The sequence below is a fragment of the Felis catus genome, chromosome B2 (genome assembly GCF_018350175.1).
Source record: "Felis catus isolate Fca126 chromosome B2, F.catus_Fca126_mat1.0, whole genome shotgun sequence".
NCBI lineage: Eukaryota > Metazoa > Chordata > Mammalia > Carnivora > Felidae > Felis > Felis catus.
The window spans coordinates 110,117,716-110,143,337 of record NC_058372.1 but is presented as its reverse complement, the minus strand read 5'-3'; the positions used below and the strand labels follow the sequence as shown (position 1 = coordinate 110,143,337).

At 37.6% G+C, this 25,622-nt stretch overlaps 1 protein-coding gene across 10 annotated transcripts in view; it reads right to left on the bottom strand.

The window, feature by feature from the left end:
• The window catches only part of PKIB (cAMP-dependent protein kinase inhibitor beta), a 177,433-nt gene that overhangs the window by 49,124 nt on the left and 102,687 nt on the right, over nucleotides 1-25,622 (bottom strand). For 3 of the 10 annotated variants that reach the window (XM_045057975.1, XM_045057978.1, XM_023254309.2), the window contains exon 4: nucleotides 1,232-1,343. The exons of 6 other annotated variants lie outside the window; for them this stretch is intronic. Coding sequence is in view for 2 of the 4 variants with exons in the window: in XM_023254309.2 (XP_023110077.1) it covers nucleotides 1,232-1,343 (112 nt within the window). In the remaining 2 variants the exon portion in view is untranslated. Of the gene's footprint in view, nucleotides 1-1,231; nucleotides 1,344-19,096; nucleotides 21,108-25,622 lie in introns of those variants that run through there. One more of the 10 variants, XM_045057974.1, reaches the window with a different exon arrangement.

The window sequence follows — 25,622 nt, the reverse complement described above, 5'->3', positions numbered from 1 at the left end:
ACCCACTTTTTTTCTAATTTTCAGTTGATACAAGGTAAGAATATGTGTGTATTAGGATGGGGGAAGAAGGAAGGATTGTATTTCATGGTACTTAGCATAAAGCATGCAAAATTGTCACATTTCACTCCCACCTGGTCTGGCTCTCTCCTCTGGCTTGTGTGGTTCTAAGATTCCTGGCATTGAACGTAAAGTGAAAACCACTCTGATCATTTAGGAAAGCCCCTTTGTCTACCTTCTTACCATGTGTCATAGAAAAACCACATCACTGAAACACCAGATGCACATTTATTATAAACTACTCACTGTTTCTTAATGTTGCTTGCAAAGCTCCAATAAAGGAACTTATGTTTTAAAGTTTTCCAGTAATATTAAACTTCTTAGCCTAGATTACTTTCTTGCTTATATCACAATCCTCAAACACCAGGAAATCATCTCATAAGTCTCGGATGTGTTCCATATGGCTTACACCATTTTAATAGGTATATCTGGGGCTAACACGAACACTGTTAAGCATCACAGTTAATGATAAAACAGACTTAAAATTTTAAGCACTAACCCCAATAGTCTTATATTCAGTGAAAACCATTTTATATATGAAAGTGAATATACCAACTCGGGAGGGAAGGGAGCTAACAATTCCTGAGTGTTCATGATTTTCCAGATGTCTTAAACATTCTCTAACTGGAATCTTCACAAAAGCCCTCAAAAGTAGATGTTAATACTATTGGATCCAAAAAGAGCCTGAGGTTATAATAGAGCCAGCACCAAGCAGTGTTGAGATTGGAACCCAGGTCTGCCGGACACCAAGTCATACTGTGCCAAGAACAGTAGCATAACTTCATTAAATCAACCCACAGGAGCAGCACAAAGTAAATATGTGGGCAAGGAGAGTTGACCAACTCTACTTTAGAGGTTATTTTGGATATGCCACATTTCTTTTCAAAGTGTTTTTAGGGGAGTCTGGGCGGCTCAGTTGGTTAAGCGTCCGACTTCAGCTCAGGTCATGATCTCACAGCTCATGTGTTCGAGCACGTCGGGCTCTGTGCTGACAGCTCAGGGCCTGGAGCCGGCTTCGGATTCTGTGTCTCCCTCTCTCTCTGCCCCTCCTTTGCTCACGCTCTCTGTCTCTCAGAAATAAATAAACATTTAAAAATTAAAAAAACAAATACAAGTGGTTTTTACAGGATATTCCCTCAGCGTTGGACTTTAATACCGGATGCGCCATCCTCACCTTGATGAGGTCAGTAGCCTGTTTAAAGCAGTCAGCTCTGTTTTTTTAGAAGCACAGCAATATCCCTGAAGGCCATTCGGGACAGCAGTAAATGTGTTATCATCTTCTATATCTACCAGAAAGTGATTTGACAGGCTCTTAGATTAACAGAGGTGCTAAGTAGGAGAGGAGTACCAAAAACTGTAAATAGATCTTCAATTTTAAATAATATATATTATATTAAGCATGATAATAATAACATATACTATTATTATATACAAATTTATTATTATTATTATTATTATTATTATTATTTAGTGTCCTTTGGGGTAAGTCAAGATGCTCTTATAAAATGGACATAAATAATGACCTCTTACAAAACAGTAAACACTTCGGACTTTAGTTTCTATATGTACACAGATAGCCTGTGGGAGCTTTAAGGGCTTTTCAATGTAAGCCTTCTTGAGCCTCTTTGAGGGGCAGTGTCACAGGCGGGAACACTGGGCAAATGAAGTCAGACACTCCTAAAGGTCTGGTCAGAGAAGGCTAAAGCTGGGAGAGATTCTAATACTAAAGACAGTATAATGCCATGCACATGAGGTTTGGAGCCAGACTGTCTCTAGAACTTAATAGCTGTAACTTGGATAACTTCAGCCCAGTTATCTTTATTTATAATGTGGAAAGAAAACTTCTGTCTCACAGAGCAATATGTTATGAACATTAAGTGAGACAATGTCTGAAAAGTACTTGGTATAATGCCTAACACATAATAAGTGCTAAATAAACAATAGTCGTTATTCGGACATTCCTTGTACCAAAGGAGAAACTGTACTTTGTACTTATTGAAGAGTAAATGACTAACACAAGATCATAGGCCATTTCTTCATTGGGGTCAGGGGACAGGAGGGAATATAAACTCAGCTTCATCTAAATCAAATTGCTCTAAATAACCAATTACCAACATAGGACCAGAAAATGTCCAAGGAAATTTCAAATGCACTTTATTTTTTTTTTCATTAATAAAACTGACTTTATATCCAACTCTTTTTCCTCTTCCTGACCTCCATTTCCTTTTAAAACTAACTCTGTATGAATTCCTGTGTGATTTTGATTCTTAGTGGTTGGGCTAACAGTGGCCTTCTTGAATCTACTTTGTCCTGATCTTCTCAGTTATTGCTCTTTCTCCTATAGTCTAGGAAAAGCATACATAAAAGAGAAATATATTAGAGGAACTTTATTCAAAAGTCATATGTCTTTGCTAACTATTTAACATGCTGCAGATTTAGATATTTCTATCTAAATAAGATATAGAATGTTAGTTTCAGATTTTAGATTAATATTAAGAAAAAAGCCCACCCTGGAATAGTATTTTGAGATAAATCCATTCATAAAGGGTCTTTTAAGAGTACCTCTTGAGCACCAAAAGTAAGAACAATCTCTAAAAAGTAACCGGACCAGGTAAAGACTTCATACTCAGTTCACTGGTAAAGAGACTTAGGCTAAAATGTTCATTTCTGGTTTTCCTACTTATCTTTGCTAAGAGAGGCAGCCTAGTCTTGTTTCTTTTTGTCAGTTGTTTGCTGTTCTTTTGAAGATTTTTTAAATCCAGGTATATGGGTCAACCAAAAAAAACCCTTCACTTTTCTAATTTATGATCTGTATAGAACCGGAGAGGGATTTGTAGCAGGTTACTGCATTAGGCCGTATGGACTACACTTCATGTCTACCACTCACACCGTAGTCCCACGCTCGTGTCTAAATTTAAAAACTGTTGATGCCATTGAAGTACAATTTTAGAATAAAGGAAAACCTTGAGACACTTTTTCTAAAGATTTATGTTTCCCCAGAGCACTGTTTACTGGACACACTAAATTAAATATACTTGCTTTCGAGATGAATTAACTTATTTTTTTTAGTTGATTTTTTTACCTTATTTTCATTTTATTATTTTTTAAAATTTAAATCCAAGTTTGTTAACATATAGTGTAATAATGATTTCAGGAACAGAATTTAGTGATTCATCACTTACATATAACACCCAGTGCTCATCCCAACAAGCATCCTCCTTAATGCCCATCACCCATTTAGCCCATGCCTGCACCCAACACCCCACCAACAACCCTCAGTTTGTTCTCTGTATTAAAGGGACTCCTAGGATTTGACCCCTCTCTGTTTTTACGTTACTTCTGCTTCCCTTTCCCTTATGTTGATCTGTTTTGCTTCCTAAATTCTACATATGAATGAAATCATATGATGTCTTTCTCTGGCCGATTCATTTTGCTTAGCATAATACACTCTACTTCCATCCACATTGTTGCAAATGGCAAGGTTGCATTCTTTTTGATCACTATATATATATATATATATATATATATATATATATGTGTGTGTATATATATATATGTATATGTATATATATATGTATATATATATATATGTATATGTATATATATATACACACACACACACCACATCTTCTTTATCCATTCATCAGTCAATGGATATTTGGGTTTTTTCCATACTTTGGCTATGGTTGATAGCACTGCTATAAACACTGGTGTACATGTGCCCCTTCAAATCAGCACTCCTATATCCTTTGGATAAATACCTAGTAGTGTAATTGCTGGGTCATACAGTAGTTCTATTTTTAATTTTTGAGGAAAAGAAGATGAATTAACTTATTTAGAAGCCTTCACTTTAACTTATTTAGATATGCTTCACATTAAGACATTAAATTCAGGGGCTCCTGGGTGGCTCAGTCTGGTGAGCATTTTGACTTTGGTTCAGGTGGTGATCTCGTGGTTTGTGAGTCTGAGCCCCACATCGGGCTCACTGCTGTCAGTGCAGAGCCTGCTTCAGATCCTCTGTCCCCCTCTCTTTATGCCTCTTCCCCACTCTCACTCTCAAAAATAAAAATAAAAATTGGGGCGCCTGGGTGGCGCAGTCAGTTAAGCGTCCGACTTCAGCCAGGTCACGATCTCGCGGTCCGTGGGTTCGAGCCCCGCGTCAGGCTCTGGGCTGTTGGCTCAGAGCCTGGAGCCTGCTTCCAATTCTGTGTCTCCCTCTCTCTCTGCCCCTCCCCCATTCATGCTCTGTCTCTCTCTGTCCCAAAAATAAATAAACATTGAAAAAAAAATTTTAAAAAAATAAAAAATAAAAATAAAGATATTTCATTAATCAATAAAAGATTATGGACAGACCAAAAAAAGAGGCAAAGCTCAACAAAAATAGATACAATGTCAAAATTATCTCCTTCCTTGAATTTGAGAGTGACTACATGTCTCAGACTTAGGCCACTGACATTTATTACTAACTGAATTAACATCTCCGATAACAGCACTTTATTCATGTCAGGATTTATCTGGCTCGGAGAAAAATGGCAGCTGCAGTGGTGATTCACTAAAACCGATTCTCAGCAAAGCAGCTGCTGCGGAAAGCTGTGCTCCTCACATCAATCATGCGCTGATTGTCACAGCGAGTTGAGTCACATCATCTGCTCAGTCGATTGATTTCATGATTGTTGATATTTGCATTGCATTGCAGTACTACTGTTGTCATATCATGCTGCACTAGTTGAAATAACATCATCTGGGGGACACTTCAAATATGAGAAAATCCACATAATCATGAAAATACAGCCATTTTGTGAAGGAGGTGCTGAAAGAGCAATCACTCTAACTGCTAAGAGATTAACTTATTTTTAGTAGAGTGAGTCCACCCACTTCTGTGCTCCTCTGAGGAATTGGCCTCAGTCGGTCACACTTCAGCAGTGTCACAAATCCCAGATTTGGAGTCATAGGTTGGATCGTATCCCCTAAAAAGACATGTTGACGTCCTAACCCCAGTACCTGTGAATGGATCTTATTTGGAAATAGAATCTCTGTAGATATAACCAAGTTAAGATGAGGTTATACTGAATTAGGGTAGGACTTTAACCCAATATGACTGTGTATCCTTATAAAAAGAGGGAAGACAATGTGAAGACACAAAGATACAGGGAAAATGTCAGGGAGAGATGGAAGCAGAAGTTGGAGTAATGCATCTACAGGCCAAGGAATACGTGGTGCTACCAGAAGCTGGAAGAGACCAGGAAGGATCCTCCCCAAGAGGTTTTGAAGGGAGCATAGTCTTGTCGACAGTTGCTTCAGATTTCTGGCTTCCAGATTGTGGAAGAATAAATTTCTGTTCTTTTTAAGCCATTCAGTTTGTGGTACTTTGTAATGGCAGCCCTTTTGGGGCATCCATCTGGAGATGGCGAAAGAGCATCAGCTCTCTTAGAGAGCGTGGGTATACACAGTGTTGACCGAGGGAACCATAGTGCCTAAATAGACTTTTCTTACAGGCCATGTTTACTCAGATTAGAGACCGTTCTCAAATTAAAGCACCCTTAAGTGTGTAGATAATTCTGAGGATAGACAAAATCAAGATCAGACTAATGGGTCTTAGATGTGAAAATATGTAAAAATAGCTTGCGATGAACCAAATATCCCATAACACCTTGTGTTTCTAGTGCTTCCTGTCAGTATTAACAAATGTCAAGCTGTCACCACATTTACTTCTAAAATGTTCCAACACGCTCAAAAGAATGAACAGATAATCACTAGAGTACCTATTTCCATGAAGTTTTTCAAAGCAAAGAAGGTGCAGAAGAAATGGCACGGTCAGGATAAGTAAAACAGGAATAGGCTTGAGGGATTAAGGCACTAAACTAAACCTTCATAATTCTTGCTTAAGCTTTTTTTTTTTTTTTTGGAAGGTAGAAAAACATAGCGCTAGATTCAGACACCCTTGAGTTATGCTAGCTCCACCTCTAGTGAGGTCTGTGTCTTTGGACAAGTTACATATCCTCTCTGAACTTCAACTCACTCATGAGTAAATGAGACTAATAATCCCACCAACTTTATAAAGAAAGCATTTGGTAATTAGCAATTATTATTACTACTAATCTCTGTGTTAACTTAAGTTGCCACTTCACTCATGGAAGAGATGTGCCTCCACACCTCTGCTTTCTGTTTTTAAACCAGAATGAAATAAAGTCAACTGCAAAATAGTTCAACTCTAAATTTGTACCCATAGTGCCTCACCTCCCTGTGGATGACATGCAATTGGACAGAAAAAGTAAGTCTTTTGCAAACCTTGTTGACAAGAATTTTTCTAAAATATTCTAATCCCTTTCTCCTGTTTGGTAAATGGAAGATATTGGACATAACACTATCTTTTAAATCATTGAGCCTCTTGCAGTTTTTGATGGTCATTATATATTCTGAGTATCAAATATTATTAGGATAATCTTTCTTATATAATACTTCAAACTAGTAAATATATCAAAATGGTCTTCTACAATGTACAAACATGCTCATTGTGCTGTTTATCCCCTTATAATGTCATCCTATTCTTTTGCTTCATTTTGTTTCTTCTGAAGTAGAACTTCAGATATGTAAAAAGCCAGTTATCATGCCCTCACTCTTTTCTTCTCAAACTATCAACTATAGGTAATTTGATATTTTTAAAACTTCTTCCAACATGTTGAACAGTTGTTTTTGAACCCAAATTAGTTATTTACTTTAAAGACTGACAACTTTAATATTGTTGATTTCAGTTCACCAATCTGATCTGAGATATGTAGCAATTCTACCACATGCTGCCCCTCCCAGTGTTGTCTCATCAGCAAAGTTGAAAAAAAAAAAAGATACAGGGAAATATTCTAACACTAAACAAAGCTTCCCCGATAATAGTGCTAAGAATGTCACTAGAGATTTTTCTCCACCTTGAATTGTGTCCATTCAAGAAAGGAATACAGAATTTATAAATAAATAGATTTTGGATCTGAAGACTTCACATGGCTAAGACAACAATACTCCCCAAACTGATCTACAGATTCAAATACAAGCAACATCAAAATCCCAGCTTCCTTTTCTGCATAAATTGACACACTGATCTAAAATTTAGCGGGAAAGTAAGACATGTAAAACAGCCAAAACAATCTTGAAAAAGAAAAATTCTGGAGGACTCACACATCTCGATTTCAAAACTTAACACAAAGCCATAGTAATCAAGACCGTGTGACACTCACATAAGGACATACATGTATAACTGAGAGTCTAGAAAATAAACCCATATATTTATGGTCATTTGACTTTCAACAACAGTGTCAAGGTACCTGAATTGGGGAAAGAATTGTCTTTTCAACAAAGGGTGCCAGGACAACTGGATATCCAGATGCAAAAGAATGAAGTTGGACCCATCTCATACCATACACAAGAATTAATTCAAAATGTATCACAGAGCTAAATGTAAGAGCTAAAACTATAAAACTCCTAGAAGATGAATAAGAATAAATCTTTATGGCCTTGGGGTAGGCAATAGTTTCTTAGGTATAACACCAAAAGCACAGGTAACAAAAGAAAAAAATAGATAAACTGAACTTCACTAAAATCAAAAACTTTTGTGTATTAAAGGACACCTTCAAAAAGTAAAAAGGATATTCACAGATGCGAAGAAACTATTTGCCAATCATACACCTGATTAGAAACTTGTATCTAGAGTATATAAGAACTATTACAATTAAATAATAAAAGATAAATAACCCAATTTAGGAAATGGGCAACAGATATTAATAGACATTTCTCCAAAGAAGGTATGCAAATAGTCAATAATTAGCACATGAAAAGATGTGCAACATCATTATCCAATAGGAAAATGCAAATTAAAACCACAATGAAATACTGCTTTATACCAGGATGGCTTTGGACAAGTATTGGCAAGGATATGGAGAAACTGAAAGCCTCATTTAGTGCTGGTTAGAATGTAAAGTAGTGCAGCCTCACTGGAAAATAGTTTGCCAATTCCTCAAATTGTTAGACATAGTTACTATATGACCCAGCCGTTCTACTCCTAGGTATATAGACCCAAGAAAAATAAAAGGATATATTCATGGGAAGACTTATACAGGCACAACATTTTAACATTGCTTCACAACAATGTCATTCATAATAACCAAAAAGCAACCCAAATATCTATCAACTGAAGAACACACAAACAAAATGTGGCCTGCCTTTGATTTAGTTTATTTGGCAATAAAAAGTGATGAAGTACTGATACATGCTACAATGTAGATGAAATTTGAAAACATTATGCTAAATGAAACCAAACACATATATGTTTCCATGTACATAAAATGTCCAAAATATGCTAATTTATAGAAACAAAGTAGATTTGTGGTTTCTTGTGGCTGGTGGGGGGGGGGGGTGGTTTGGGGAGAACCGGGGAGTCACAACGAATGGCTTTAGGATTTCTCTTTGTGGTGATGAAAATGATATAAAGTTGATGGCAGAGAGATGTATGAATATGCTAGAAACCATTGAACTAGATTCTCTACATGGGTCACTTTTATGGTATGTTAATTATATGTCAACAAAGATTTTTTTTTAAGTTAAATAAATTTACTGTAAAACATCCATAAAGGATGTTAACGTTCAGCGTAAATACTAATATGAAAGAGAATTTATGTGCAATATGCCACTCAAGATTATCCATACAGCCATTTATTCTTAAAGAATTTTGAGCAACACACTGATTGCAGATCTCAACTTGAACTTCTTTTTTTGAAAAAGGGAACATAGAGTTAGGATGCCAGCTTGTTACATTTAACATATCTCACATATTTTCTCTACCTTTTTATTATTTTTCTAAAATAGTAAGAAACATCTAATATGAATATTCAAACTACAAATAGAAATGTTTCTATATAGAAAGGTTTATTAAAGGGGTGAGTGTTTTAGATAAGTGGTAAAGTGATTGCAGGAATATGCAAATCACTGAGATATTCTCCTTTATTCACAACTCAGTTCCAAATCTGTTTTCCTGAAGAAGCCACACATTTCCATAAGAAAGCATGCTTTCTTTGGTCTTTTAATAACAGACACAATCATCCTTCAGACTATAAAATAGTATGGGAAGGGGGTTGTCTTATTTTATTTTGACCAAGAATTTATGTTTGATAGAACAGGAATTTTTTGGTGCAAGTAACCATAAATTTATTTAATTCTAAGATATTCATGCCTTTCATGCTTTCCAGTGATTACCATCCTAAACATGCAGTAAGCTCTCTTGGCTATGAAGTCTATGTGAGGAGGATGTGACTACGTCTATGGTTAGGCTTCTAAGAGAACAACTGATCACAAAGTTACAGAATGCTAGAGTTGGAAGGAGCCTTAGAGAAGAATATATTTAAATCTGTAATCTCCATTCTCTAATTTCAGAAGAAGCCCTATATGCCATCATTCCTGAACGAGTTGCCAAAATGAAGGGCAGAGGCAGAATTAGAACTCAGACCTTCTAAGACCCTCCCCAGTGTTCTTTTCACCACATCATATTGTCTTTGAATACATAACACAACATAGGTTTCTTTGCTCTTGACCATGTTGTCAACAAGAATGAATGTGCATACAAATAACCCACCATGTTTTGTGGGGCTTTTCTGATGCACATCAGAATCCTCTGGATTCTGCTGTGTTCAGAAAACACCTGCAAATGATTCAGTGTTTAGATTTTTCATTCAAGCAGAATTTGACATTTCTAACTCATTTGTAAAGGCAGACTGAAGTACATAATTAATTTTCATGTTCTTTCAGAACATTTTAATATCATGCTGCACAGGATAAGTGCTTTTCTTTTTTCTATTTCTTTTGTGCAGTGCTTTCTATTCACACAGCCATTTTCTGTGTCTTTTCGTACAAAAGCTTCTTGTATTTTACATTTTTTTCCTTACTTGTGTCCTCTAAAGATAGCATGAGCAGAAATCACTCAGCTAATAGATTTTCAAATTCTTCACTTTTGCATTTACAAATTCTCCTCTTGCTAATTCATTTAACCAATGCCAGTCCATGCATAGACAACTTTACCCAAAAAAAATCTGAGATAGGGGCACCTGGGTGGTTCAGTTGGTTGAGCGTCCGACTTTGGTTCAGGTCATGATCTCGCGGTCCATGAATTAGAGCCCTGCATTGGGCTCTGTGCTGACAGCTCAGAGCCTGGAGCCTGCTTCAGATTCTGTGTCTCCCTCTCTCTGCCCCTCCCCCACTCATGCTCTCTCTCTCTCTCTCTCTCTCTCTCTGTCAAAAATAAATAAACTTTTAAAATTTTTTTAAAAATCTGAGATAGTTTACTAAATTAAAATTTTAGATGCTAGTTAAGAATATGACTTCTTTCAAACAGGGAAATTCTTGCCTGGGCCTTAAGAACAACAGAATATCTTCCTCTACTAAGTTAAAGCTTACGCAGTGCCTGAGTGGAAAAAACAAATAAATCAAGTACCGATAGATAAATCATATAACAGCCAAATAGTTTTGCACAATGATTTTACACTTTGACTTATCAATAGATTCAAATGATTCACAATGTCTTTTAAAAACATAATTAAATTTTGCATCATCTCTGAGGGAAACAGCATGGTAAAGGCTGAATATTCTTGATGCCAAAAATTTTAAAAATATGTAATAACTCTGTCTTGAAATTTAAAACTACATTCAAGTATGTTTTATGTGTATATATAAAGTCTCATTAATTTTGCTAAGTACATTTATAGAGTAAATAAAATTCTAATGAGAAGTAGAGATCTTCAAACTTGTCAAGAAAATGAAGTATTTAGAAGTAATCTATTTCCACGTAAATAATATGCAAACAAAAACATTTTACTCATTTAAATAGTCCATATGACTTCTATTTGATGAATTCTAGCTTTTGTTTCTCATGAAAAAAAATTGCTTTGATTAAAAAATTAAATACAGCTTCCTGTTTAATATTATTATAAAATGTTAATAACATTAATCTATGATTCTATCATATTCAACACTATATTCCCAGTGTTTAGAAGACTGCCTGGCAGATGGTAAGTAGGGGCTTAATAAAAATTTATCAGGGCACCTGGGTGGCTCAATCGGTTGAGTGCCTGACTCTTGATTTTGGCTCAGGTCATGATCTCACAGTTGTGGGATCGAGCCCTACACTGGGCTCTGTGCTGAGCGTGGAGCATGCTTAAGATTCTCTCTGCCTCTCTCTCTCTGCCTCTCTCTCTCTCTCTCTCTCTCTCTCTTTCTCTCCATCTCTTGCTCCCTCTACCCTGGCTCACTCTCTCTCTAAAAAGAAAAAAGAAAATAAAGTGAAAAAAAATTTGTCAAGGGGCTCCTGGGTAGCTCACTTGGTTGAGTATCCGACTCTTGACTTTAGCTCAGGTATGATGCCAGGGCTGTGGGATGGAGCCCAGCATCAGGCTCTGTGCTGAGCATAGAGCCTGCTGAAGATTCTCTCTCTCTCTCTTTCTCTCTCTCTCTCTCTCTCTCTCTCTCCCTCCCTCTGACCTTCTCCCTTGCTCACACACTCTCTCTCTCAAAAAAATAACTGTCAAATGAATACTAAATAAATATCATTGTTAATATAAACATCTAACATTACCCAGTGCTTTGAATGTACCAGGAATGATGTGAAACTCTATTTTGTTGCTTTCATCTTCAAACAGCCCCACTGGGGATGAACTACTGTCATCTCCATTTTATACATGAGGCCAAGTTTATTTTTTTATTGTTTTTTTAATATTTTCTCAAGTTTTTAAAATTTATTTTAATTAATTAATTTTTAAATTTACATCCAAGTTAGTTGTGCAACAATGATTTCAAGAGTAGATTCAAGATGCCCTTTTCCCATTTAGCCCATCCCCCCTCCCACAACCCCTCTAGCAACCCTCTATTTGTTCTCTATATTTAAGTCTTTTATGTTTTGTCCCCTCCTCTGTTTCTATATTAGTTTTGCTTCTCTTCTCTTATTTTCATCTGTTTTGTATCTTAAGGTCCTCATATGAGTGAAGTCATATGATATTTGTCTTTCTCTGACTGACCAATTTCCCTTAGCCTAATACCTTCTAGTTCCATCCATGTAGTTGCAAATGGCAAGATTTCATTCTTCTTGATCACCGAGTAATACTCCATTGAATATACATACCACACCTTCTTTATCCATTCATCCATCGATGGACATTTGGGCTCTCTCCATACTTAGGCTATTGTCAATAGTGCTGCTATAAACATTGCGGTGCATATGCCCCTTCAAAACAGCACACCTGTATTCCTTGGATAAATACCTAGTAGTGCAATTTTTGGGTCGTAAGGTAGTTCTATTTTTAATTTTTTGAGGAAACTCCATCCTGTTTTCCAGAGTGGCTGCACCAGTTTGCATTCCCACCAGCAGTGCAAAAGAGATCCTCTTTCTCCACATCCTCGCCAACATCTGTTGTTGCCTGAGTTGTTAATGTTAGCCATTCTTACAGGTGTGAGGTGGTATCTCACTGTGGTTTTGATTTGTATTTCCCTGATGATGAGTGGTCTTAAACATTTTTTCATGCGTCTGCTAGCCATCTAGGGCTGTCTTCTTTGGAGAAGTGTCTATTCATGTCTTTTGCACAGTTCTTCTGTGAATTATTTGTTTTTTGGGTGTTGAGTTTGATAAGTTCTTTATAGATTTTGGATACTAACCTTTTATCTGATATGTCATTTGCAAATATCTTCTCCCATTCTGTCGGTTGCCTTTTAGTTTTGATGATTGTTTCCTATACTGTGCAGAAGCTCTTCATTTTGATGAGGTACCAATAACTCATTCTTGCTTTTGTTTCCCTTGCCTCCAGAGATGTGTTGAGTAAGAAGTTGCTCTGGCTGACTCTGAGGTCAAAGAGGTTTTTGCCTGCTTTATCCTCTAGGATTTTGATGGCTTCCTGTCTTATGTTTAGGTCTTTCATCCATTTTGAGTTTACTTTTATGTATGGTGTAAGAAAGTGGTCCAGGTTCATTTTCCTGCATGGCACTGCCTAGTTTTCCCAGCACCATTTGCTGAAGAGACTGTCTTTTGTCCATTGGATATTCTTTCCTTCTTTGTCCAAGAATAGTTGGCCATACGTTTGTGGGTCCATTTCTGGGTTCTCTATTCTGTTCCATTGATCTGATTGTCTGTTCTTGTGTCAGTAACATACGGTCTTGATGGTTACAGCTTTGTAGTATAGCTTGAAGTCCGGGATTGTGATGCCTCCAGCTTTGGTTTTCTTTTTCAAGACTTCTTTGGCTATTTGGGATCTTTTCTGATTCCATACAAATTTTAGGATTGTTTGTTCTAGCTCTGTGAAGAATGTTGGTGTTATTTTGATAGGGATTGCTAATGTTTATTTTTGAGAGAGAGAGACAGAGAGAGAGAGACAGAGAGGGAGAGAGAATGAGTGGGGAAGGGGCAGAGAGAGAAGGAGACACATAATTTGAAGCAGGTTCCGGGCTCTGAGCTGTCAGCACACAGCCTGATGTGGGGCTTGAACTCATGAACTGTGAGATCATGACCTGAGCTGAAGTCAGATGCTTAACGGATTGAGTCACCCAGGCACCCCTACATGAGGCTAAGTTTAGAAGGCTAAGTAAATCTCCAAGTTTGCCCATTGAGCAAGTTTGACAACATTAACAACATTCTTATAGATCAGATACTAAAATAATCAATTTATAGATAAGCACATAGAGTCTGTTATCCTGGTTTTCCCTCAATTATTAGGCTTATTTTTATTATGGTCTTTTTTGAGTCATAAGCCAAAGAAACAAAGTATAGTTACAGTCCTTCCATACTTTGTTCCAAGTTCGTTTTTGGTTGGACTCTGGTTAAGGCATAAACATATAATAAAAGTAACTTCTACCTGGCAACTAAAATATGCTACATAAATAATATGAATTATTATCATAGTGTGCCTAACATTTTAAAGATAAATATGATTTGATTATCCTTATTTCATTGATTAGAAAACTGAGGCTAGGAGAGGTTGCCCAAGCCACAAGCTAGTTAGTGCCAGGGTCAAGATTCAACCTCAGATTTTCTGTCTAATCCAAACACACTTACCAAATTATTAGTACTTCTCATCTTCTGGGGATAAAAACTTTCCCAGAACTTTGGCAAACTAGAATTGTCCCATGCCTGAACCTGGTCCCAAAAAGCAGACTCTTCTCTATGAGCTTCACAGATTTCAATGATGCATCAAAGCAATAAAGACATAAGGGGCACAGCATATTATTAGAATTCTTCCATAGTGGACCCAGAGTATTTCCTGGACAAGAAATCCATTGGTGGTAACCTAATTTTCACTCCACCTTCCATGGAATATAAACTCTTCCACTCGTTTTTAGTAATATTAGTGCCTTATGCTTGTGATACTGCATTTTTCATGTTTTATCACATTCAAAGCTGACCAAATCTATTCGTAAAAATATCTCATTAATTTCACACATTTTCTGAGCTAACAATACAATCTTTATTGTATACAGGGAAAGGGAAAGAATGAATGCTGAGAACTTCCCTATTGAAGAGACCCATGTTTCCTTCAGAACCATCAGTGACCCCTGGTTCAGATTTAAGGTAAAAAGATATAGCAGCCAGCAATGGTCTGGAGGCAGATCTGCTGTTGCCAACAACATGAGGCTCTCCTCTGGCCATAATTGAGAAAGAGTTCCACACAGAGGGTCCCTACAACTAAGGAAAAATCAAGCTTGAATTCTAACCTTGTTAAACTTCTATAGTAATGTGCACATTACCCCATCATGAGAGCAATAACTGCAAATTTGAAAAAAAGAGCAAATGAGTGTATAGATGAATGAAGGCAATTAGTGAAAAGCTCAAAGTCAGGCAATTGGATTTGTTGCACCTCAAGGGATAATATGTAAGTCATAATCTTAAAAGACTCAGCAACCTAAGCTAATACGTTTCCTACTCTGTAATATATGTACCCCAAAATTTATATATATGCATATAACTTATATATAACAATAATTACGTATTATAATTATATTGATTATATTATAATTATATAAATATATAAATTATATAAATAAATATATATACATAATTACTTTTCTGAATTTGTAAATCAAATCTGACTCATCATTTACTAAGGACTATTCAATTATCATAATTATATAGCAACTTACCCAGAGCCCATATGTCCAGGTGTTGTCAAAGTATAATATAAATGACTTCACCCAAACCACTTCTGCAAATATAAGTTATATCCAATATTTCCTACTAATTACTTCAGAACTAGCATAAAACTAACCTCTTCCAAAAATATTTTAGGGGGCCCTCCAGAAGATTAAAATTACATAACATTTCTAATTATTCTTAATTCTGGAACTAAGGTTCTAGGCAGTTTTTTCCTTGAAATTTGCATGAAAGACTAGTAAATTTAATGAATATCCTAATCAACATGATGTAAAGAATTTAATCTAGAGATTCAGGACAACAGCAGAGAATTAGTATTTCTTTAGGGTTATCATATGCATCACCACATATCTAATATTTGATAAACCCCTTATCTTTAGTTACATCCCTTAATTGCTCTAGCAAGAGCTGCAGATTCCTGCTTCCATGAGACTGAATCGAGAGAACTTTTATTGGTGGTTTGAGTATGTTGAGATGTAGCTGAAAGTCAGTGTTTAAACTGAATTACTCCCTAATCTTTAAGGCTTAGACACACACAGCTGAAAAAAGCTCAATAAATATCAATGCAGTTTGCTGAAAACATCAATGTAAGATCCCAAGAAGCTCCTGCTTAACTGTGAGGAAGAAGAAAGCAACATGCAGATATGCCCAAAACAAGAGACAATCCAAATACTTATGTAATCATTCACTTATAAATTCCCCTCATTACCAAGTCTACAAATTACCCTCAAAACAAACCTTAATTAGCTCCAAAGTATCATCTTAACATCAGTCATTGGTGTCATTAAAAGTAACAATATTAATATAAATGGTGATACTAAGTTAGGATGAATAGCCAACTGAATAATCACTCTGAAGAAAAAACAATACAAAACAAAAAACAAACTAACATTTCCAAACATCTTGGTGATGTTCATGAGAACTTCAAATGATGAAATCACCAAGAGCAATTTAGACTCGAGTTCTAGTGGATAAAGGGAGAAGCTGAGAGCAACCACTTGAAAGCTTTGTCATTCATTCATTTAACAATGTATTGAACAACTAAAACCTAGAGGTGAGTAAAGTAGTAAATAAGAAAGGCAATATCCTACTAATTCACAGTTCTGAGTGGGGCTATGAAGGGGAAAATGAGAAGTCAAGGACAATCTAAATTAGATGGGGAGATCAGAGACAGCACTCTAAGGCAAACTTGGTAGAGCTGCCCATGGCAAACATACCAACTGCACCATGGAGCAAATATGGGGATCACCGGTGACCTTGTCTTCACTAATAAAATGATGTACTTTTACCTACATGCCAGTTCTGCCTCTGCACCCTCAGTATCACATCTACAATTTAGGGATGCCCTCATTTCTCTTCTCTTCTATTCTGGAGAGTCGTGGCTCCTCCCTCCACCTCCTTTCCCCTTTACCTCCTCCCAGCTGGTCTCCTCTTGGCTGGCTGTATGTTTAAAGCTCTAGCTCTGAGGTCCTGCTGTGTTATGAGGCCAGGATCAGAAGAATGAGAACCAGCCAGGTGATATGTACGCATGGGGACAAATCTCAACACTGATAAGTCAATGTGGCTAAAAAGGTTTTCTTGATGTTATTGGAGTGATTCTTTACCACAATAGCTACGCAAATGTATTTTTCTCAAATTCAAGCACTACATTTAAAAATCTAAGTAAACGAATTTCATCTAATTCCCTATAAATTGCTTCTTTCCAATTATTTAGGAATATGTTTAAGGTCTTAGCGTTCAGTGTACCTAAAATAAAAATGAGGTTTATGCTATTATTTTCATTCTTTAAAAGAGCATTTAAAATTTGATGATATAGGAGCACCTTGGTGGCTCAGTCGGTTGAGTGTCTGTCTTCAGCTCAGGTCATGATCTCATGGTTTGTGGGTTTGAGCCCTGCATTGGGCTCTGTGCTGACAGCTCAGAGCCTAGAGCCTGCTTCAGATTCTGTGTGTCCCTCTCTGCCTATCCCCCACTCGCACTCTCTCTCTTTCTCAAAAATAAACACTAAATTTTAAAAAATCATTACAAAATTTGATAATATAATGGCTACAACAAGATAGTGTTTTAAATAACAGATTTACCAGATCTGTTATTTTTTTTTAATTTTTTTTTAACGTTTATTTATTTTTGAGACTGAGAGAGACAGAGCATGAGTGGGGGAGGGGCAGAGAGAGAGGGAGACACAGAATCGGAAGCAGGCTCCAGGCTCTGAGCCATTAGCCCAGAGCCTGACGCGGGGCTCGAACTCATGGACCGCGAGATCGTGACCTGAGCTGAAGTCGGATACTTAACCGACTGAGCCACCCAGGTGCCTCTCAGATCTGTTATTTAATGGAGATAAACATTACCCTGGTCAGATTCTACTGGCACACACAATAGCTCAATAACCAACTGTTGTTTTTAGGTATAAACATTTGCAGATGTTAAATCTGAAGATTCCTAGTTAGCAAGAAAAAAAATCTAAGAATATTACATATCTGGGCAAACAAACCTCACAATACCATGAAAGACAAATTACCATCAGGGGTAGAAAAAAAATACTAAAATAAGCACCTTCTTAGGTTTCTAAGTTTCAAAGCCCTATAGCTGGACAGAACATAAATAATTGTTTCTTTTTTAGTGTTTTATAGACAGAATCAAACCCAAAATGACTGTGTTCCTAAGAACTTTTTTATACAGGCTAACTTTTTAAAAATTAAGTTGCTTTTTTTAGCAATATAATTATTGTCTGTTTTCTCTAGTGATTTACATTTTTCCCATAATTTTCATCACAATTAGTAGTTGTATTATTTGCATGTTTGTTTGTCTGTCTTCTCTGCCAGACTATTACCTCCACCATGAAGGCAGCTACCATTTCCACTTTTGTTGCATGTCCTTAGGTCCCGGTAGGCCATCAGCATATCTTTATCAAATACATGGTACTTATATATAAGAATTTAAAATTCCTGAGTGGAATGCAGGAAAGGAAACATGGAGACTAACAGTTATTTAAATTCTGACCATATTAGCAGCATAAACAAAAAAGTAAACTAACAGGAGCTATATTCTTTTTGTACGTGAGGAAAATGAATCTAAAATATTTAGATGTCAAAATTTCTCTTCCCAATACTAAAACTGTGAAAGAGTATAAATTTTTTTTAAAAAGTAACGTAATATATTCCATCAGGTTATGAGTAAATCAATACAGAAAAATTTAACAACTAATGATTAGGAATAAGGCTTACGTTTGTTTTTAGAGTTTGAGGCTAGAATACGAAAATGTAGGTTACATTCTTAAAATCTACAATCACACAATAATGCCAGTTGGTATTTTTATACCTTAAAATATACAACCTTAGCCTTGGTTAGCTACACTGAGCATAGTAGAATTTCAATAAACATCTATTAATACAAATGATATTCTAGAGGTAAATGGTAATTATTACGAGTTTGCCTTTAGAATATGAACTATGGAGGCACAGTGGAAAGACTGGAGGAAATGTCTAGAATGACAACTCTTACCTCCACCTTAAATGTTATTTGTGTACACATTTTTATGTTCAGAAAGTAGAGAGGTGGCAACAAGAAAAATATATCTTGTTAAGCACCTACTCTGTACCGTGCACTTTTCATACACATGATCTTATTCCAACATAATATTCTGAATTATCTCCATTTTTCTTTATGAAGAAACCACAGTTTAGAAAATTTAACTCGGAGCACCTGGATGGCTCAGTTAGTTAAGCCTCTCACTCTTGATTTTGGCTCAGATCATTATCTCATGATTCATGAGATGGAGCCTCACTTGGGGCTCTGTGCTGACAGCATGGAGCCTACTTGGGATTTTCTATCTCCCTCTCTCTCTGCCCCTTTGTTGCTCATATGCTTGCATTCTCTCTCTCTCTCTCTCTCTCTCTCTCTCTCAAGAAATAAATAAACATAAAAAAATTTTTCTGTATACCTAGATTCCTTATCATGTGACCCATGTATTCACATAACCAGGTTAGGCCAGGGAGTCACTTGGGCCTTACTATACTATACCTACTTCTCATGCCAAGGAAAAGTCCTGGGGACCTGCAGACACAATAATACCACCTATTCTATTTGCCAACAGCAGAGTCAATACACTTGCTTTGACCCACAACACTCCCCCAGTAAGACGGGTTAGAAGTCTGATCCTACCAAGGGTAGTGGGGGGAGCTTGGTCAGCCAGACACAAATTACTAACCCAAAATGACTGGTGTCAATGCTGTTTGATGAATGTGCAGTTATAGGTATTGGCCCAGAGGCATCTGTCATATGAAAAAAGCAGGCACTTGTCATAGAGGGCCCAAGGACTCTTGATATACTATGCAGCAGCTTAGATTAGGAGCAGGAATACTGACTCAGTGACAAATACATGTGTGAGGAAAACATTTTATGTGTCTATACATCTGAGTTTTTATGACCCAGCTGGAGCTATGTTTCATGGGCTACTAGTTGGAAAAAAGAAAGCACAGCAGTACTCCTTCAGAAGGGGGCTGCTAAGTAAGGTTGTCAATAAAAGGCCTGTAACCCTGTTAATTTTACCATCATTAACCCAGGAGATTCTAAATGGCAATGGGGCAACCGAATTGGCATCTGGATCCATGGGCGAGGCAGAGACCCAGGGACTGTGCTATATGTCAAGAAAAGTCACTACTGCCCATCCAACCACATCCCATCAAGTCTTCCACTCCTTCTACAAAGAAATAAGAAGTAGCCCCCTCTCATTTCAGTCACTTCAAGGAACTTGTTTCTAGCCCTGACGGAGACTATAGCCCAGCCTCTAAAGATCTCTTCTTGCTATGCATGTGGGGGAACCAACATGAGGAGATCAGTGGCCATGGAAGGCTAAAGAATTAGGTCCCCACAAACCTTTTAATGGAACAGAATGCCCCAGTCCTCCTACTGGGGTTTGGCTCAAGACCTCAATTATTGGGAAAAACTGCCTTGCCTGGTGGGGAAAAAAGTTCATTTTGTTGGAAGCCAAATGTGCCCAGGCCAAAGATTTTACAACTCAACCGCCCAGGAAACTCAATGGTGGGGGTCCCCAGATCACCTTGAGGCAGATCCCCACCCCTTGTCTGAAGAATGAATTTATTGCTATGAGATCACTAAGCAGATATTCTGGATTCAATGTTTTAGTTCAAGGGTTAGAAAAAGGTCTAACAATTCGCGTGTTTGGTTAAAACATGGACCAACATTAAATGAAATCAAAAAGCCAGAACTGACTGCCTTGGTATAGAAGAAATGAATAAATGTTAAAGTGGCTTATTATGTATACATGCTTACCTACCCCAGCAGGGTGAAAAGGACACAACTGTCATTATGATGTGAGAAATAGATTTGTGAGGGAATCCCCAGGTTCCTTGAATAAATCTGTGGTCACTCTTTGTAGGTCAGAAATTACAGTGGGAATTGCTGCCATTAAACTGGCATCCCTAAATACAATGAGGAAAATTGGATGCCAGGGCCAAGTGGCAGCACTTAATCACCAAAGACAAAGCAGATGTGGTTACCATAATGGACAGCAGAACCAAAACAATAATTAGAATAGCCTGACTTGCAAACAGAAACTGATGGCATTGGGTATTTGATCATGGTGTCTCTAGAAAATAGATGGGCAATTTAACACTTATTTGATCTGTACAAACCTAAGAATTCTAGGACTAGTGAGCAGAAGTCTCTCTTGAATCATTAAAATAGAGTCACAACCTCTCAATCAATTCCTCATCTTAACCTACTTTACATACCCAGAACCCTCTGAATGAAGGAGAGGCCACTACCTTTGAGAACCTGCTGTACTGACAAAAATTCATATTGTTGATCTTTCTCCCAGCCTATAAGCACCAGTGGCAAGCAGAGATGTTGTTTGGAGATTTGGCAGGCCCTGTTGGTGAATACAATGCAAACCTTGAGGCTTTTGGAAGAAAGCTTTGCCTTCCTCTGCAGATACCTACTCTCCTTTTGAGAAACAACTTCCGGCTTACTATGGGCCTTAGAAAAAAATGAACACCTAACCATGGCCCACCAAATTATCATGAGACCTGAGCTTCTTATCATGAATTGGGTGCTGTCTGACCCAGCAAGTCATAAAGCTGGGCATGCATAGCAACACTCCAGTATCAACTGGAAGGGATATATATGAGATTAGGTTCAAGCAGGCCCTGAAGGTATAAATAAATTGCAGGGTGAAGTCACCCAAATGCTAATGGCCCTTACTCCTGCTACATTACCTAATCTCTACCCATCCACACCTACTGCCTCAAAAAGAGTTTCCTAAAGCTAGTTGATTGTAGAAGAGAAACTTTGGGCCTGGTTTACAGGTGTTTCTGTCTGATATACAGGTACCACTTGAAAGTGGTACGCTCCCTTTCTCATAGATCTTGGAAGTGCAATGGTGAAGGGAAATCCTCCCAGGAGGCAGAACGTTGAAAGTGATGCTAGGTGTCTATATTGCTTAGAGAGAGAAATGGCCAGAGGTATAAAACTGTCCTGGTACATAGGCTGTGGCAAATGATCTGACTGAATAGTCAGCAATTTAGAAAAAAAAAATTATTAGAAAGTTGATGATAAGGAAATTAGGGGAAGAGATTATGTCAGTAGACCATTCTGAATGGGCAACAAATGTGAAGATATTTGTGTTCCATGTGTATGTTAACCAAAAGCTGCCCCAGCAGAGGAAGATTTTAATAATCAAATGGATAGAATGACCCTTTTTGTGGATATTGTGCCTCTTTCCCTAGCCACTGCTGTCATTGCCCAATGGATTCATGAACAGTGGCCATGGTAGCAGAGGTGAAGATTATATATGGGCTCAGCAACATGAGATTGCGCTCACTAGGCTGACTTGGCTATAGCCACTGCTGAGTGCTCAATCAGCCAGCAGCAGATACACACTGAGTTCCCAATATGGCACCATTCCCCAGACACTCTGCTAGCTATCTGCTTCCATCGTGGAAGGGGCAGTGCTTTCTTCTTACCACAAGAGATATTTTGGACATAGAGCGTCTTTGCCTATGGGCAATATTTCTGCCCAAATTGCCATCCGTGGATTTATAAAATGCTTTATCTGTTGTCATGATATTCCATGTAACAATGCTTCTGGTCAAGGAGTTCATAGCAAATGAAGACCAGCAATGCTCACTCACTGGTAATACCATATTCTCCAAAACCCTGAAGCAGATGGCATGACACAACAGTGGAATGGCCTTTGAAGACTCAGTCACAGGGCTAGTGAGGTGGCAGTACCAGGCTGGGCTCTGGCAATATCCTCCAAGAGGCTATATATGCTCTAAATCAACATCAAATTTATAATACTCTGTCTCCCACAGATAGGATTCATGAGTCCAAGAACCAAGGGTGGAAATGGGTGTGGCACCACTCACGATTACCCCTAGCAATCAACTTGCAATCTTGTTTGATAAATAAATGCACAGTTTCTCTAGACAATATTCACCATTATAAAGAAAATCTATTAGAAAGAACCATGGATTTTCTTCTATTGAAAACAGTACTTGGAGAAACAATCATTGAAGCTTTGGAAATTCACGATAGCCACGTTAACCAAAAATAGTGAACATCAGCCTAAGATTTACTTCAAAATGTAAGGAATAGGAAACTTTAACAGAAAGCTGTTAAAAGTTAAGCCACAGACAAAAGACTCAATTTTCAATTTTCTCTCTAGTCCTTGGAGGTAGAGGTCCTGGTTTGACGTGGAGCATTCTCAAGTAACATAAGTTGGCTAGATATTCCCCTAAATGATGATTAGCGGGGAAAGGGCCAGTTCACACTTCATGTCATTTTAAGGAAATTAATTTCAGCAACTTCTGCACTATCTTCATTTCCATTTCAAGTAAGTGCAGCCAAAAACAACCACCTACTTGCTAATCCTCTCACTTTATACTCTCTTCTCTGGTACATGACCACTTCCTTAGGATAAATCCAAGGAGAGGAAGGAATAGTAACACCTCTATACTGTATGTTTTACTTAACTTAGGCCCATGTGAGTGGGTTCAACTGTGTGGAATTCAATCTGATCTGAAGGTTACTGCAAGCCTTAAAGAAAAAAATAGCAAGGTTCATTACGTCAAAGTTGCCTTCTAACCCATTAGAAATAAAGGACAGTTTAGTAATTAACATGCTTACGTTTTTCAGACTGTCAAAAGACAGTCACATGAGTCTATACTAAGCACTATCAAAGTCAGCATCTGTAAAGACCTGCCTGACTCCCTACGCCAGCTTCCCTCCAGGCCACACAACTCTCAAAGTGAGGATGTCACAAGTTCTCTTTTCTCTGAGGCCTCCCCTCTCCACCCCTCATGCCCCATAACAGAGTCTTTGCTTTAATGCCCTGGATGGTACTCCACTGCCTCCAAAATGGGCCTCTGCACTAGTCAATCCAGTTTTCCCAGGGCCTGAATTTCAGGCCCCAGTCCCAGCCCTAACCCTGGGGCCCCACTATCTGTGATCAGACCTCTCTGTTTATCTGCCTGGATATCGCCTGCTTCCAGACTCTGTGTCACCATGGCACGCCCACCTGCTGGGACACCATCTGCTGCACCTTGCTGGTCTTCCCGGACTCCGACCCCCTGCCTGTCTGGACAGCCTCCTGTAGCTGTCATCATCCTCCCTAGATAAGAAGCCCACTAGCTCGACTGGACTTTCTCCCATCAACTGAAACAAATTCCAATTAGCTTCTTTCACTCTGATAGGCATGTCTGTCCTGTCTTTAAAAAACAAACTGATCCATCCCTCTACCAACAAGCTCTTATTCTGATGTTAGGCTGCTCTGTGCCCTACAAAATATTTCAATTTAACAGGTTTCAAGCTTAATTAAAAGAGATTGCACGTTTTTTAAACAAAGAGTTGTGTGTGTGATAAGCTTAAAAAGATAGAAGCCATGTACAAATCTATACTAAAGAAACCTGACAGTATTTTCACTAATACTACAGAGGTGAAAAGCAACCATCAAATTCAGCTTTCCAAATAGCTTGCTATCTAATAACACATTTATAAAGACAGAAAACAAAAAATGAAATAAGTGACATTAACCCTTAGAAGGTAAACAAAATGTCTACACAATACAAAAAATAAGTTATAGAGGTTGTCACAGTCTATACAATTATGAGATGGATAGATATTTTGCCTAGATTTTAAAGCAATTCTTCAGCTTATGCTTTAATTTAAAGCAAATGACAGGGGCACCTGGCTGGCTCAGTGGGTGGAGTGTGTCACTCTTGATCTCAGGGTTGTGGGTTCGAGCCCCACATTAGGTGTAAAGATTACCTAAAAATAAAATCTTTAAAAGTTTAAAAATGACAAAAAAAAAAGATCAACATTAGACCACATAGCCACTAATACTCTCTGTAGAAACAATGTTGTCAATAGTACAAGTTGAATGAGTTAAAGATGTGTTGAAAACAAAGGCAAGAAACAAAAACTTAGAATAATACAATCTTCAAATTGGAGATACTCTTATAGAAATCAAACCCAGTGAAGTCTGACCACATGAAAATTGTACTAAACAGTCATACAGGCATTAAGAAATTTATAAATACCAATTAATTTAATCTTCTTAATAACTCTCTAGGATAGGTACTATTTTATAGATGAGAACCCTGAAACACAGAGAGGTTAAGTAACTTGTCCCAGAACAAACAGCTAATAAATGGCACAAGCAGGACTGAAATTTGGCAGCCAAGGATTTGATCCACTGCACATGTTCTCTCTCTGAATGACTTACTAAGACTTACACAGCTAGATCACGGCAAAGCAAGGTATCGAACAAAAGATTTCACTTCCGATGTTTAGTGATCTTTCCATCAAATCTTTTGTGTTGTTTCAATGTTTACCTAGTGTCCGAGAAACATGAAATCATATATGGTGGGCTAGTACATTGCCACAAACAAAACAGCCAAAGAATATTATAAAGTACTGCTGAAATTACAATTGATGTGATGTGATTCAGCTATGATATGTGTTTAAGTACTAAGAACAGACTCTTCAAACTAACATATAGAATAATTATAAATCAAGGGGGCCCCTTGGCAGTCAGCTCACACAGTTGAGCCATGTTCCACATAATATACAAATAGCATATAACCCACAAACCAGACTAAACCAAAGAGGAGCCTTCATAGGTAGGCAATGTGGGTATGCCTGAGGGATATTGTCCTTTTAGCCACCCTGCAGCAGCCATGCCCACACATAAGGAACTGTTATACCCTGAAGACTTTAATAACAATCAGCGGCTAAAATATTCATGAAGTCTTTCAACAATGGGAAGATATGTCATCTGAGACAAATAATAATTACCATCTCCTGTGCAGCTTTTGGACAATGATTTCACCTTTTCAAAAGTTATACCCATGACCTTTTAGGGTTGTGTTTTAAAACAACCATA